This window comes from Trachemys scripta, chromosome 21 (genome assembly GCF_013100865.1).
Source record: "Trachemys scripta elegans isolate TJP31775 chromosome 21, CAS_Tse_1.0, whole genome shotgun sequence".
NCBI classification, from domain to species: domain Eukaryota; kingdom Metazoa; phylum Chordata; order Testudines; family Emydidae; genus Trachemys; species Trachemys scripta.
The window spans coordinates 9,085,608-9,101,479 of NC_048318.1; the positions used below are offsets into that span (position 1 = coordinate 9,085,608).

At 49.0% G+C, this 15,872-nt stretch overlaps 1 protein-coding gene across 1 annotated transcript in view; it reads left to right on the top strand.

Moving 5' to 3' along the window:
- The first annotated feature begins 7,846 nt into the window (after positions 1 to 7,846).
- The window catches only part of JAM3 (junctional adhesion molecule 3), a 41,028-nt gene continuing 33,002 nt past the window's right edge, over positions 7,847 to 15,872 (top strand). The window contains exon 1 of the mRNA XM_034754612.1: positions 7,847 to 7,960. Within this exon, the coding sequence (XP_034610503.1) occupies positions 7,909 to 7,960 (52 nt within the window). The 5' untranslated portion in view covers positions 7,847 to 7,908. The remainder of the gene's footprint in view (positions 7,961 to 15,872) is intronic.

Here is a 15,872-nt window from a genome sequence, read left to right on the forward strand (position 1 = left end):
GACGACCAGCCAACAACAGTGAAGTTCTCTGAGATGCTCAGATGAAAGGTGCTGTGAAAGGTGCAGAGGCCAAAAGTTATCCAGGAAACTCAGCAATGGAAGGTGGGATTTTGCTTTCAAATAGCCTCACAGTGGGTGTGATCCAGAAGTTCCGGTACAGTCCTTACTCAGGCAAATCTGCCATCGGCTTCAGTGATGAAGAACCGAGTAGGAAGGGCCATGTGATTTGGCCCAATGTGGGGTAAAAGCCATGCCCAAGTGCAATGGGTTCACTCTCAGCTGAGAGTGCAGAGTGCTGCTCACTGGGCTATTCCTAATACGGTTGAGTGAGATACCATCGCTCCCTGATGATTTGACTGTGTCACCAATTAGGCACGCAAGGGTGGATGAGCCTGGGAAAGGATCCAGGCCTTCCAACACCAGTCTGTCTGTTGAAATTTGTCTCTTGACTGAACAGCATTGCCACAAGCCTCCTGTTGTTTTAAGAGGAATTTCCCGTTGTCTCAAATGAAATGGTCTAACCTCAGGGCTGGTGTTCTATCCACCGGGCAATGTGATGAGCCTACACAAAGCTCCTAGCCTCTGAGATCTTCTGACAGGACATCAGCCCCGGAAATTGGCTGCAGAACAGAAACTTGTCACAACTAGAAGATCTTTAAAAACAATCTGTAGTGACGCTAATGCCAGCGAAAGGTGCCAAGTGGACAGCCCTGGAGACGGAGATGTCTGGTTACGTACACAACAGGTGCAGCATGGCTCTGGGGCTGGGTCCCTGGTGTGTCGGGCTGGAAATTTGGCAGTATCTTCATTTCATTTTTGTATAAAAGGTTGTTTTTTTTCTTTTCCAGAGGAGATAAGTATGGAAATGCATACGACAACTAGCACTGCACCAAGGCTATTATTTGAATAGCAACAGCCCCAGGGCCCCATTGTGCAAACACAGAACAAATGGATGATCCCAGGTCCCAAGAGCTCACAGTCTAAGCAAACATGGCAGAAGTTTGGGGTTTCTCTATTGATTACACATAACTGCATCACAGATACAGTTGTGGGGGGAGTAGGAGGAGGCTGGTGGTTTGGGCATCTAAGGTTATTGGCAGTTTGGGATTGTGGGATAAACACATCTGCTGAGTGTTTCTTCTAAACAATCAGTTCTGAAATAGTTAACAAATTCTCGTGGCACAATTCCACAGCAAAGTGCAGCTTGCCTGACTGCAGAATGAGGGACCCTGATGTGGCTGTCTCCACAGCACCCCCTGGTGGTGCACCATCGGACTGCTCACCCTGCCTCAACTTCTCTGTGGGTCTCCAATGGTTAGCAGCCACCTCCAACAGGGTCCTCAGCCCTCCAGGGTCTCCAAGTTCCAAAATATAACAAAATCAAACAGGAGGGACATCTATCATGGTATCCCTGGCTGAGCCCAGCCCTTCCTCTCCATCTGTCTTTTCCAGTTAACACTTTCCTGGGCTCCCTGATTCAGACCTATCTTCCCTCAGGGAGGTTCTGACAGGCAGCAAGCCAACACTGCTTCCTAGGTCCAGCCAGATTTCTTTCACCAAGTAAGAGCTAGAGAGAGACCTGCTCCCTTTGCCAGCCAGCCCCACAACCAGACTGGGTTTAGTTCCTCCTTCCAGGCCTAAGACCTACAGCATGTATAGATGGCAGTGCTAATTGAGCCCACAGACTCTCCTTTACCCCTGGCCAGACTGGAGTTTTGTACACCCCCGTCGCAGCTGAGTATGGGCCATGGCAGTGCACACGTGCTCTATCTCCGTCCCTAATTAATCCCATAGCCCATTCACTCCCTGGCTTCTTTGAGGAGGCCTCCAACTAGGGGCCATTTGTGTCCATTCAAAACTGGCCTAGGACTCTAATTCATTACCCACTGCATGGTCACACCTTCCAGGTGCTACCAATCTATGACCACTTCCTGCAAGCTCTCTGCCTGTGGGACACTTGCTGATTTCAAAGGGAGATTTTCTGTGCAGGGGACTTGTAGAACTGAGCCCCTGGGCTAGAAATGAACTTGGAAACTAGGGGAGAAAAGCTGAGGAGCTGTTCGATCCCCTGAGCCATTCACCTCCCTAAGAAAAGACAGCTTAAAGGGGCTGGGTCTTTTTTAAAGCACAAGTTGAGAGGAAGGTTGGTCTTGTGGCCACATTAGACTGGCGCTCAGTAGATCTAGGTTCAGTTCCCAGATCTAACATAGACTTCCTATGTCAACTTGGGCAAATCACTTCACCCTTCTGTGTTTTGGTTTCCCACCTGCAAAAGGGGGATCATAACACTTACTCTGCCTGTCTTGAAGTGCAAGTTCCGTCCTCAGGGCAGGGACTATCTCCCACTATGTGACTGCACAATTGGGCTTTGATCTCCTTTTGGGCCACTAGGCCCCACAAATAATAATATAATCATAAATTGTCTTCCTGTTTCCTTAGGCAGCATTCAAATCCCAAACCCGCCGCACGCCTCTCCTCCCAACCTCCACAAATCCCCACAGGTTTCTCTTCTCCCTCATTCTCTTGTCATCTTTACCCAGTTCTGACCCAGGCGACAGCCACTCGAGTCAGGATTTAGGCCATATTGTCTTATTCTGCATTTCTTTTCCCAGCACCCCTGACAAAAAAGCTGTGTGTATTAGGGCAAATTGTTCATTCACTTGCTTCACCTCCGTCACTCCTCATTGCAAACGTAAGCTGCAGACTTCGCCGAGCTCCTCCGCATCACATACCCTTTCTCTTCTGACACCTCCTGCAGATACCTCTCTTTTCATTCCAATCATGGTCGGAGAGCTCTTCAGAGAGCAATGAAATCACAGAGAGAGACAGGTTTATGCTGCCCCCCATCACAGCAGAATGCAGCTCTATCCTTCCCAGACCAACTCTTAGCCCATATTTTATTCTACTCACTTGTTTCAGCACTAAATAATAAAACGTGAGCTCCGTTTGTGTGTGAAAAATCAATGTTTTACACTGCAGCGCTTCGCCATCCTGGCTTGATGGGAACTGTGGCCCTTGTATAATATTTATTGTGACTAGGTTTGCTTGTCTGGTTTCACATTTCAAATGACTCCTTAGTGGCGATGGCAGATTAAAAGGCAGAACATTGCTCTAATGCAAACACGGTGGAGGCAAGCAGGGCCGGTTCCAGGCACCAGCCAAGCAAGCTGGTGCTTGGGGCGGCAGCTTGTAGGAGGCGGCATTCCGCCCAATCCTAGGGCGGCACGGCCGCTTTTTGTTGTTGTTGTTGTTGTTCCGCTCCGGCCGCCCTGTAGGGGGCAGTGGCGTGGAGGACGGGAGCACCCTGCAGCAAGCCCGGCAGGGCAGCCCACATCCTTCCTTCCCCGCCGACTGGAGTGGTGTGGAGCCCTCCCGGCAGGGGGCACAGCGGGAGGGGCCGCGTGGCAGCGCCCCACTGAAGCCCTGGCTGCCCCCCTTCTCTCTCTCTCCCCCCGCTCCCTCCCCCTGCTAGCCGGGACACATCTGCAGGGCAGGGAGTCCCCCTGCACCCGTGCTCTGGCCGCGCTGCAGGTTTTTTTTTTTGCTTTGCTGTTCTGGCCGACGCAGGTTTTTTTTTTGCTTGGGGCGGCCAGAAAGCCAGAGCCGGCCCTGGAGGCAAGGTAAAGTAGGAGGCCAGGGTTAGTGAAAATTCTATGAGCTCTGCAATTATTTCGTGCACCTCATTTCTAGCGCAAGGATGCTACATTAAAGGGCATGTTTATGGTGTTATGCATTGATGTTATCCTCTTACAGGCACCAGGCAGTTCATAGGCATAAGTGATGATCTGTTGGCCCTCTTCTTCTTCTTTTGTCCTGTCTCTCCTATTCTCTTCTTCCCTTCCTTCTCTTCTCCCACTGCTACTAGAAACAGGAGTAGGTTCCTTTGGAGAGTCACTTGAGCCAGCGCACAATGAAGCACTATTAGCCAGGGCCGGCTCTGGCATTTTTTGCCACCCAAGGCAAAAAAGCCTCCCGCCGCCCCACTCCCCCACCAGCGCGGCAGGGGAGGGCACCGAACCCGGCCGCGGACCGCTCTCCCCAACCGGCTGGAGTGCCGGGGGGAGGGCGGCGAGCCCGGCCGGGGCTCCGCTGTCCCCGGCGGCCAGAGCGCCGGGGGGAGGGCGGAGTGCCGGCTGGGGCTCCGCTTTCCCCGACGGCCAGAGCGCCGAGGGGAGGGCAGCGAGCCGGCCGGGGCTCCGTTCTCCCCGGCGGCCAGAGTGCCGGGGGGAGGGCGGAGAGCCCGGCCGGGGCTCCGCTCTCCCGGACCGGCCGGAGTGCTGGGGGGAGGGCAGAGAGCCCGGCCGGAGCTCTGCTCTCCCCGGCGGCCAGAGCGCCGGGGGGAGGGCGGCCCCCCTCCAGGTGCTGCCCCAAGGACAAGCTTGGTGGGCTGGTGCCTGGAGCCGGCCCTGCTATTAGCACTTCTATCAAAGCTGCAGTGATAGATGAGAAGTGACTATGTCCAAATGGTTCCTTACTCAACTGGGGCCTGATCCAATGTCCATTGAAGTCAATGGGAATTTTTCCATTCATTCAAGCCCCTAACCCACTTCCTATGGGTATCCTGAGTCAGAACTACTCACTTTACCAATTAAAACACGTTGTTACTACTTTTCACTCCTGGTAGCTCTGCAGAACCAATCTAATGAAAGGAGAGGGAGCTGGAGTTTAGTCCAGCTGGTGCATTACCAACGGATCATTAACTAAGTTCTAATCACAGAATATTGAAAGGTGGTGATGCAAGAGCTAAAATCAATCCAGCTTGACTCTCAGAACTCACAGTGAGTTTGCAGGGCTGGCAGTTTGGAAAAATAAACATCTTTCTACTTGTGAATTGAGGAGATTGGTTCTGGGGTCACTGAAAGATGATAGACATGAAAGCTTGTGATGCTCTTGCACAGAATGACTTTTCAGGGCAAAACCACATTTTTTTTTTTGAAGTAATAAACTGAGCTTTGCGTCATCGCAGAAACAAGCTGATGCAGCGTGTCTGTTGAACAGAGCTTCTAACCAGAAGGACATTACACCAGTGCTGTGGGATCTGTACTGGCTGTCTGTTGCTTTACGGATAGAATCTAAGGAGTTGGTTTTGACTAGGTTGAAAATTTTACGTCAAAACATTTTTTCAATAGAAAATAGCTCTTAAATCAAATGGGAATTTCCACAGCAACGAATGTTCATTGAAAAGGTTTGGGTTTTTCTCGAAAGACAGAAAAGAGAAAATTGTTGCAACTGAAAACTGAAAATTGTCAGATTTGTTTGCTGAAAAATATATTTTTTTTGTTTCTCAAGATTTTGATTTGATCAAATCCTAAACATTTGAAAAGAAGAATTTTCATCAAAACGGAAAAAAAAATGTTTTCATTGACATTTTTCATGTGGAAAAAATCCAATCAGCTCTCATGTGGATCTTTAAAAGCGTATTTATCTTTATATACAGCATTCAAAATGATAGTATCTGAACACCTCACAGTCTTTAATATATTGATCCTGACAACAATCCCTAAGCAGCAGCTACAATCACCATTTTAACCATTGGCACATGAGGCCCAGAGAGGTTAAGTGATTTGCCCACGGTCACACAGAAAGCATGTTTCAGAGCAGGGAATTGAAACAAAGACTCTAGCTAACTCCTACACTATTCCTGAAACCAGCCTATTGGACAGTGTCATACGGCAAGTACAACCTGTCCCCCTCTGGGGCGGGGGAAGTGGCATTATAGCCCCACAGCTGGGTCCACCAGACAACCCTTAACCTCAGGACAGTGCAGCCTGGGAGACAGAGTCAAGTTACTGCAGCCACCCTCCCTGGCAGGGGGGCATGGATCGGGACCGGGGACAGAGTCAAGTCACTGTGGCCACTCTCCCTCGCAGGACAGCGTGGTCCAGGGGAGAGAGTCAATTCACAGCAGCCGCCCTCCCTCACAGGGTGGCACGGCCCAGATCACAGAATCCAGTCACAGCAGCTGCCCTCCCTCGCAGTGTGGCGTGGTCTGGGGTACACAGTCAAGTCACTGCGGCCACCCTTCCTCGCAGGGCAGTACGGTCTGGGGTACACAGTCAAGTCACTGTGGCTGCCCTCCCTCGCAGGGTGGCACGACTTGGGTCACAACATCCAGTCACTGCAGCCGCCCTCCCTCACAGGGTGGCACGGTTCAGGGTAAACAGTTAAGTCATTGAGGCCACCCTCCCTTGCAGGGCAGTGAGGTCCGGGGACACAGTCAAGTCACTACGGCCACCCACTCTCACAGTGCAGCGCAGTCCAGGGGGCAGAGTCAAGTCACTGTGGCCACCGTCCCTCACAGGACGACGTGGTGCTGGGGAGGGAGTCAATTCACTGCAGTCAGCCTCCCTCGCAGGGTGGCGCAACCTGGGGGACAGGGTCAAGTCGCTGCAGCCACCCTGCCTTGCAGGGTGGCACAGTCCGGGGTTAGGGTGACCAGATAGCAAAAATCGGGACAGGGGTGGGGGGTAATAGGAGCCTATATAAGAAAAAGCCCCGAATATCAGGACTGTCCCTAAAATCGGGACATCTGATCACCCTATCCGGGGTACACAGTCAAGTCACTGTGACCACCCTCCCTCGCAGGGTGCCACGATCTGGGTCACAATGTCCAGTCACTGCAGCCGCCCTCCCACACAGGGAGGCACGGTCTGGGGTACATAGTCAAGTCGCTGCGGCTGCCCTCCCTTGCCGGGCAGCGCGGTCCAGGGGACAGAGTCAAGTCCCTGTGGCCACCATCCCTCAATGTTATTTACCCCTTCCCTTAACACAAGAACCAGGGGTCACCCAATGAAATTAACAGGCAGCAAGTTTAAAACAAACAAAAGGAAATACATTTTCACACAATGCTCAGTTGATCTGTGGAACTCCTTTCATAACTGATGTGGCAAAATGTAACTAGTTGACCACTGGGAGGTGTGTGTGTGTGTGTGTGGGGGAGATGGCGAAATTCATGGGTGTGTGTGTGTAAACCCTCCCTAGGGGAGGTATAGGGAAATCCCATTGCGAGGATCTCTCGAGTCATCTAGACAGACTTATGTGTAGTGGTGGGGAGGAGACAGTGGCCGTGGTACATGTAGATACCAATGACATAGGGAAGGATAGGAGAGAGGTCCTGGAGGCCAAATTTAGGTTGCTAGCTAAGAGACTGAAGTCCAGGACCTCCATGGTAGCATTCTCTGAAATGCTTTCAGTTCCACATGCAGGGCCAGTTAGACTGGCAGAGCTGTAGGGTCTCAAAGCGTGGATGAGACGATGGTGTAGTGAGGAGTTTAGATTTATTAAGACTTGGGGAACCTGTTGGGAGCCTATCGTTCCTTGCCAGAGGATGCTTTGAAGGCCAAGACTCTAACAGGATTCAAAAAATAACTAAATTTATGGAGGGTAGGTCCATCAATGGCTATTAGCCAGGATGGGCAGGGATGGTGTCCCTAGCCTCTGTTTGCCAGAAGCTGGGAATGGGCGACAGGGAATGGATCACTTGATGATTACCTGTTCTGTTCATTCCCTCTGGGGCACCTGGCACTACCTGGTCTGTTCATTCCTGGCCTCAGCCACTGTCAGAGGACAGGATACTGGACTAGACAGACCTTTGGTCTGACCAGTATGGCTGTTATGTTCTATTATTGTGTTGCCATGGTAAGCAAGTTCCAGCATCTCTTGTAACCTAGATGGAGTGCCCCGGATACCCAGGCTCCAACCGACTTGTGTCCTGGATACCGTTGCCCAGACAACGAAGCTCCGGCATCCCCTGTCTCCTAGATACCGTTGCCCTGGTAGCCGCGGCCTGAGCAGCATCCTTCCCTCCCCTCCTCTTCAACCCCCCCGCCTCCCGTGCTGGGACCCGTCCAGACCGGGAGTGCGCAATCTCCGGCCCCGGCAGCCAGCAGGGGCTCTGCACATCCCATCATGGCGCTCAGGCGGCGGACGCTGCTGCTGCTGCTGCTGCCGCCGATGCTCGGTGAGTCCCGGCCGGGGAGAGGCAGCGAGACGCCGAGGCTGGGAGATGATAATGCCCCGGGGCGGGGGAGCGGCCGTGCCCTGCTGCACGGGGGAGCGGGGGGACCTGCCGTCCGTGCCCCGGTGCATGAGGAGGGCAGGGAAGGGAGGACTGGCTGCCCCCCACTGCACGGGGGAGCGGGGGGAGCTGCCGTGCCCTGGTGCATGAGGAGGGCAAGGAAGGTGGGGACTCACTGCGCCCAGGTGCGTGGGGTCTCAGGGGAGAGGGGACCAGCTCAGAAAGCGGGGGGAACATCCCGGCTGCTCTGGGCTCGGGTCCCTGGCTGGGCTGGGAGCCAATTGAGCAGCCCCCTGGAGCAGAGCGCTCTCTCCAGAGGCTGCCTGTGTTTAGTGCTCCCTATACACCCCCGTTTCTAGGTTCAGAGGGGCCAGGGACTCCGCACCACAGTATATGCCACTCTGCCTTGGGGACCAGGGAGGGGCTTGCAGGCACCCTCAGGGGTTGCTGTTCAGGAGGGCTGGGCTGAGAGATGCCCTGGCCTGCAGGGACCGGGGCAGGGCAATGGGGAGTGTCGGTGTCTGTGGCCTTGGAATCAAGATGGTTTTAAGAATATTTATATCTCTGTCAGCCCTAGTCCCAGAGGGTGTCAGGAATGTGCAGCCTCTGCAGGCAGGCAGGACAGTAGAGCCTATTCAGTCCAGGGCACAGGCCCCTATTGTTTAGGGGGCCCCACATGAATGTTGGCAGCTTTAATTGCAGAAACATTTGCTAATGCAGTTCAGGAATGAGTTTGGACTCACTTGTCTGGCTATGACTAAAGGCAGGACAGGGTCAGGTGGCAGCCACTGTGCCTGAGTGCCTTGCCCTCCCCCCCCCCCCGCCCCGCCCCGCCCCGCCCCGCCGCTCTCTGCAGACAGCACACTGAAGGAGAAATCAGTATTTGTGGACGTGGGTGGGTGCGGAATGCTTACTACGGTACTATTGCATAGGCCCTGAGCCTGAACAGACTTACGCATACTTACGCTTAACTTTATGTGCTGCCTGCAGCCCTGTCAAAGTCAATAGAATGCCTCATGAGGCATAAAGTTAAGGAAGTGCATAAATCTTGGCACGGCTGTGGCCTTGATGCCCCAGAGAAAGGGGGCAGCTGATTCGGAGACTTTCAGGACATGTTTGATGCCAGTTGAGTATTTGAAAGCCAAACAGAAGAGGAGATTTGGATGGAAAATTCTACTCTTAAAACTTGTCAACATGTTACCCGAGGTTCCCCTGAGCCCAAAGCTCTTGGTAACTTTAATCTATGCAAGGTGGTATCGGGATAAACCAAGGAAGATGTAGCACTTCCATCTGCTGTATGGCTGACACAAACAAACCTAAACCATGTGTTTTCACTTTAAAGCCAGACACTTTATGAGTCTCCAGTATTCCCATTGGAATACCTTTACTCAAAGTCACTGCTTTCTTTAGTCTCAAGCACATACAAACACCATAGGTTATAGAACACCCTAAGCAGATAATTACCCCTCAGGAGTTTGGAGCGGTATTCAGGGGACTCAATTGCAGGTTTCCGGTAACCAACCTTTCGTCTGTGGCTGGAGGTCTTGATGAGTCCACAAGGCGATCCGCTTGACCCAAACCCACAGTTCCCCTTTTACACCTGAAAAGTTACGAGACGTCAAACAAGAAAATGTTACATGGCTGACCAAACGGAATCAGTCAGTAGGCAAAAAGCAGGTGTGACACAAATATATTATTTTAAAAAAATAATTGTTAAGCAAGCAGTCAGTCTGGGCATCATATTTCCCTAGAACAGCAGTTCAGAAATATATCCAGACTTCCTGTTTTTCACAGATGCTTACCCCAGCATATCGGGGAGGCTGTAGTGTCAAGCCCATTTCTTGTGATAGCTAAAGCGCCCTCCCCCCTCGCCTTAGTTATGCTAAGTTTCTGCAAAGGCCTACTAAATGCAACAACCAGAATAATTGATAGTCCACCCCAGTAATTGGCAGTGGCTTGGACAGCTGGCTGGTTGCTAAAATGCCCTTCTACAAACATGTTGAGGCCCCAGGCTGCAAAACTCAGGCTTGGAGCATTTGGGTACTCGCAGCCAGGTTTAGATGATGTCTACACCACAGTGGCACAGTTATGGCGCTGCAGCTGTGCCCTGGAGCACCGTAGTGTAGCCATTTCGTACATCAACGGAAAGAGTTTTTCCTTGGATGTAGTTAATCCACCTTTCCGAGAGGTGGTAGCTAGGTTGCCGGAAGAATCCTTTCGTCGACCTAGACGCATCTACACTGGAGGTTAGGTCCACTTAACTTTGGTGCTTAGGGTATGACATTTGTCACAGCTCTGAGCAACATAGCTTGGTCAATCTAATTTTTAAGTGTACACCAGGCCTTAGTCTGTGAGCTTTTTGGGGCAGGGACTGCCTCTTACTCTGTGTATGTACAGCACCTAGCACAGAGGTGCCTTGATCTTCATTGTGGCCTTGAAGTGCTACCATAATCCGAATAAATAATAATAATACAGTTATGGGCACTGTAGAAAATCTGAAGAGCCTGTCTACGTTAGGGAAATGTGCAGTAATGCAACTACACCAGTGGAGTAAGTTGTGTCACTGCAAGCCCTGTTTTACATCAATGCGATACAGCTACATCAGATTTGCTACACTAGAATAAACTTCTCTAATATAGAGACAAGGCGGGTAAGGTAATATCTTAATGGACCAACTTCTGTTGGTGGAAGAGACAAGCTTTCGAGCTGCACAGTGTTCTTCGTCAGATCTGCTCGCTCCTATCCTGAGACTACAACGCTGCAAACAGCTAATATAGACAGGCCTCTAGCTGGAGTTTGAAAATTCCATAGTTTATAACAACCCTTTTTGGAATTCAGATCCAAGTTTGGATTTTGAATGACCCCCCCTCAACTCTCTGAAAATTCGGAGGCATATGGACCCACAGGTTGGATTTGTACCCGTCTCGCATGAAAATATATGTATGGATGCTTCATTGTAATCAATTGGTATTTGACTCGACGTAGTTTGACTTGGGTTAAGTTTGTTTGTTCACTAATATGTTTGATTCTACAATCATTTATATTTGTAAACGATACGGTAAAAGTCTCCTGATTTTTGTTTAATATACAGTCCACCTGTTCCAGAAGCAAACAAGTGCTCAGAGTCAGCTGTTGGTGCCAAAAATGGCTTCTTCAAGGCAGTGTTTTTAGCTCTAGTGCTAAACGGGTGTATGAGTTGCGTGTAAGGATTTTCTGACTGCAAGTAGTCGCAGTGTTGCTCTGTTTTCAACAGGTAATTAAAAAACAGGAGAAACAGCTCAGTGAGCTGGCCCAAAAGTGGATGCTTAATGACAGGTTAAAAAAAAAAAGATCTTAGGCAGGGTTTGGTGCTGCCAGTCGAGCGAGGAATATGTTGGCATCACCACCAAAGTGTAACAGAAGGGGCTGCAAGTTTCATGCACATCCACTTTTACAGCTGTTGACCGAGAAAGTGATACCAGCAAATTCCCTCTTGCTCTAAATGCTTCTGATGATTATTTTGTTCCTTAAGCACAAGTGGGCCGAAGGAGGAAAATGTGTTTATTGTGTGAAGAGAGAAAACTGCTGAGCGGTAATGACCTAGCTGTGAACTTGGGCTGTCTTTACAGACCAGTTTACTTCCCTTGTGGAGGTTGGATTTTGTGCCTCTTGGACTGAACGTAACTTTTTTTAGTTATCCCTTGGTGTGCTTGGGATTTGAACCATGTATATGACTTGAATGGCCAGCAATCACCTAAGCAAGTTTACAAAGCAGAATGTTCTTTTGCAGCCCCAGTTTAGCAAACAAGGACAGGAGCTGCTTCGCATGATGTCTGTGGGTAGCTAGGATTCCTTCACTTCCTGCCAATGTGCCCTTTATCTTTGCTCACACCGAAAGATAGAATGTGGGTCAGCCCTGATAGCTAGCTCTTGTTTTTCCTGAAGCTCATTTGGATTGATGGAGAGGTGGTTTATTTTTGGGGGGTGGTGGTGGGTGGGGGTGGGGGAGAGTTTTACTCTTGCAAGTTGTGTTCTCTGCTTTGGCATTCTTGACAGTTAGAATGGGGGTGGCGGGATTGGTGTGTGCACTGAGACAGAACTGGCCTCCCCGTCGTATATTTAGAGCTAATGCTTCACAGCTGGTTGCATCAAACCCTGATCAGTCAAGGAAAGTGTGTGAACTTTTTATAAAGCAGGGGGAGAATTTCCAGAGAGCACTATGTGCTGTGTTCAGGATCCCAGGAGGCCTAATTCCGTGTATGCAAAACACGAGTATTTAGTGCAAACCCTCCTCTTGATAGGATAAAATAACTGCTTTCTTTGCATCATCGTTTTACTAGTGCCTGGAGGCTTGTTTTGAAATTGCAGCATATAAAAACAGATGAATTAAAGATATAAAATTAATGAGTGTAATTACATTTCCAATCTGTTTCCTCTGTCAACAGGCAGATAAACCCTGCCATCTACTTCCCTGTTGATAAAGGCCGTGCACTTTGTTGGGGGCATTGTGTTTTGCTCAAAGACCAAAGCAAACCAATAAACATCAGTAACGTGGGTCATGTAGCAATATGGGCACACATCATCAGGTGACGGGCACTCCTTTGCAGAGTCTGCCCAGGACCTAAGGACCATTTGATGGTCTAAATTGTATTTGAGCAGTATGTGTGGCTGAATTTCACCCGCTGTTTCGCCTACCCTTTAGTTGTAGTTCTAACTATAGTTCTGCTCAGGACAAGAAGTGCCTGTTGGACTACACTGGAAATTGGGCATCTAGCTTTGCAAACCTCCAAGGTCTTTGTTTCCTTCACACCCTTTGACCTAGTTAAACCCCCATATGCACATGATGCTCCCCTCTCTCTCCAGTTAGTTGGAGTGAGAAGGGCTGTCTTGGAGTTCAATTATTTAACAGTGCATTCTTTTCCAGTGATTTAACAATGACAGATTATTGTTTGTCTGTGTCCATTTGCCATGGGGCGGCTAGTAGCTCTCTGAGCTGTTGCTGTGTTGGCCTTTAGGATAGTCGGATCCTGTCAAAGTTCTCTTTCTCATTTTAGATAAATGGAGGTCAAGCAGGCGTCCTCCAGGGATAAACTATGGGGGAGGTAGTATTAAAGATGTTTTCTGCAAGAGAATTGTCTGCTGAAGTTCTGTTATCACCTCTTCTTTTGCAGTCTCTTCCTTTGATTTTCATGCTGTAAGGAAGCTTTGTGTAGCTCCACTGATAAAGTACAGCTGTCTAGCACATAGCTTGGTAGTGCTAAAACATTAAGACAGCTGCATAATAGAGCCTGAAATCTTTAGAAACAGCCCGGCCGGGTGATGAGTGCGAGCTCTGGAGAGGTTGCTCTACCAGCTTCTAAAGCACCTGGTCTAAGTTGCTTTCCCAGGTTGGGCCTTCAAGGTAAATTTCATTAGGGTTGAAACAGGAGGAGTCCAGGTCCAAACTTGACAACTGACTGGAACAAAATCTCCTGAGTTTTGCTGGCAACAGATGTAGGTGCAGGTTTTATAAGAGCAAACCAGGGTCTACAGTTCCCTACAACTGAAATCTAACTTTCAGAGTTGACCCATAGGTCCTCAGCGTAAATTGGAAAGTTTAATCTGAGTTAGCTTGTGCTGCGTACGTTGCTTCATAGGTGATGATAATAGAATTGATTGGGTTGTGTAGTGTCCTTCATGCAGGATATTGCAAAGTGCTATAGAGAGCAGGTTACAAGTTGAAGAGGAAATAAAGGTTTTTGAAGCAATAATGGATGTGGTAGATAAAATTAAATTGCATTCAGATAATGTTCAGGGTCGCCCTGTGGGTTGTGTTTTTTTTGAACTCATCAATCCCAGGGATTGCAGCGTAAAGGGAATTCTCTTTCTCTAGCCTTATCCTATCAGTGTGCCTGATTATTAGAACACAAATTTAAGATCACCAGGAGCATAGAGACCTCATAAATTATTTAGGTACAGCTGGCCCATTTAAAGACTCTTCCAGCTTTAATACTGAGTTGTGTGCTCCTTCAGGGATTTGTCATACCTCTGCTGTGTATGTGTGAAAGGGTAACTGTTCAGAGCAGTTGATTCAGCCTTATTTCAAGTAGATCTGCAATGACCCATTTTAAAATGTCTATTAGTCACGTAGGGTGAGATTTTGAAAGGAGCCTGAGAAAGTTGGACATTTAATTCCCATTGAAATCCAATGGGACTTTTGTTCCTAACTCCCATAGCCTCCTTGGAAAATCCCAGCCCTACTAAATGTTTTGAACAATTCAGATCCATTGCATAAACAGCCAGTATTTAAAAGCGGCTAGTGATTTTGTGGGCTTCAGTTCTTAGATGCCCACTTTTATACACTGTGAAAGAGACCTGGTTTTCACTCTGTGAAAATCAGCTCCCTTAAAAGTGTCTTAGTTTGGGCCTTCAAAAATGGAGACACTCAAAATCACCAGTCACTTTTGACAGTCTTGGCCAGTGTCTCTACAGGGGTCTAATGAAATAAACTAGAGGAGTTTGATCTGAAAATACTCAGAGGTTGCTAAATAGATAGCACACCGTATGCTAGATCTCCAAAATATGACATGATTATTGTTTCATTAGTAATAAGTGATGATGCAGACAGACAGGCAGAGTTGTAGGAAAGAGATTTTTAGAGAGGCCAGGGTTACATGCCAAGAGGCCTTTGCATGTCTGGTAGCAGCGTGGGCACCAGCTTGCGTTGCTGAGCTCCCAGGGATCAGACTGAATTAGGTCCCTCCTGAAACCTAACCCTTTTTCCCCTGTTCCAGTCGGCCTGTTCCAATTGTGACATTACTACAAACATGTTTTATAAAAGTGGCTACAATTTCATATTTAGGCCCCAATCCTGCTATGAGCAGATCCCTGCGGCCACACGGATTTGACTTCAGTGAGACTCTGTACTGTCTGTGGGGTGCACTCAAGCATAGCCAGTTGCAGGATCGGAGCCTTAATCATTTGTGTGTGTGTGCATTTAAAAACAAAGAAACAAACCCCTCCACTTTCCAGTGCAAAAGTAGTCTAGTCCGTATTTTGGAATAACATAATGCTAATTTTTAAAACTATATAATGCCGAACTAAAATGTAATTAGTCCCAAAATGCAGCCAATTCCAAGTGACGTTGGCATACGTGTATACACACACCACGTACTGCTCCTCCAAACTATGTATAGACATAACCGTGTGTGTCTAATATAGTGCATTCTTTGCACTTTCGCCCCCTGCAAACCTGTAATTTAGAATTGGCTGAGCAGGTTTTGTTTAAAATACTAGACCAGTTTTGCAAAGGCATGGTTAAAACCGAGGCATACAGTTTGCTCGTCCATCTTTAGCACAGTGATGATAAATCTTTACTTGTCTACAACAGAAATGCAAACAGATCCCTTGGGCAAACAGATAGCTAAGCTGTACAAGGCTCTGTTCTTTTAGACCAAGATTAGCATTGGTGGGTGGGGTGGAGAATATCATAGCCAGGTTATCAATCCTTGGAAAATAAAGGCCCTAACCCTGTTGTTGTACTACAGTAGTATACAGGGGCCTTAGTCGTGGAGCAGGACCTCAGGACGCCAGGGGCTGTACAAACACAGAACAGAGAGACAGTCCCTGTCCTGAGGATCTTACAGTCCAAACCCCATTGGAACACATCATGTAATGAAAGCTACACCTGCACCTAAGTATTTGCAGGATTGGGCCTAATGGGCTGCCACAGAGACTCGGAGGGATCCTTAAGGTAGGTAGATATGGTGGCCTTTGCAGCAGCCAAGTAACAGTAGTGGAAGGGGAGGTCTCCATGAGCCAACTGCCAAGTCTTCGCCCTCATGTCCCTAGCATCCCTTAATGGCACTGCACCCTGCTCATGCGGCCCGCAGCAAAT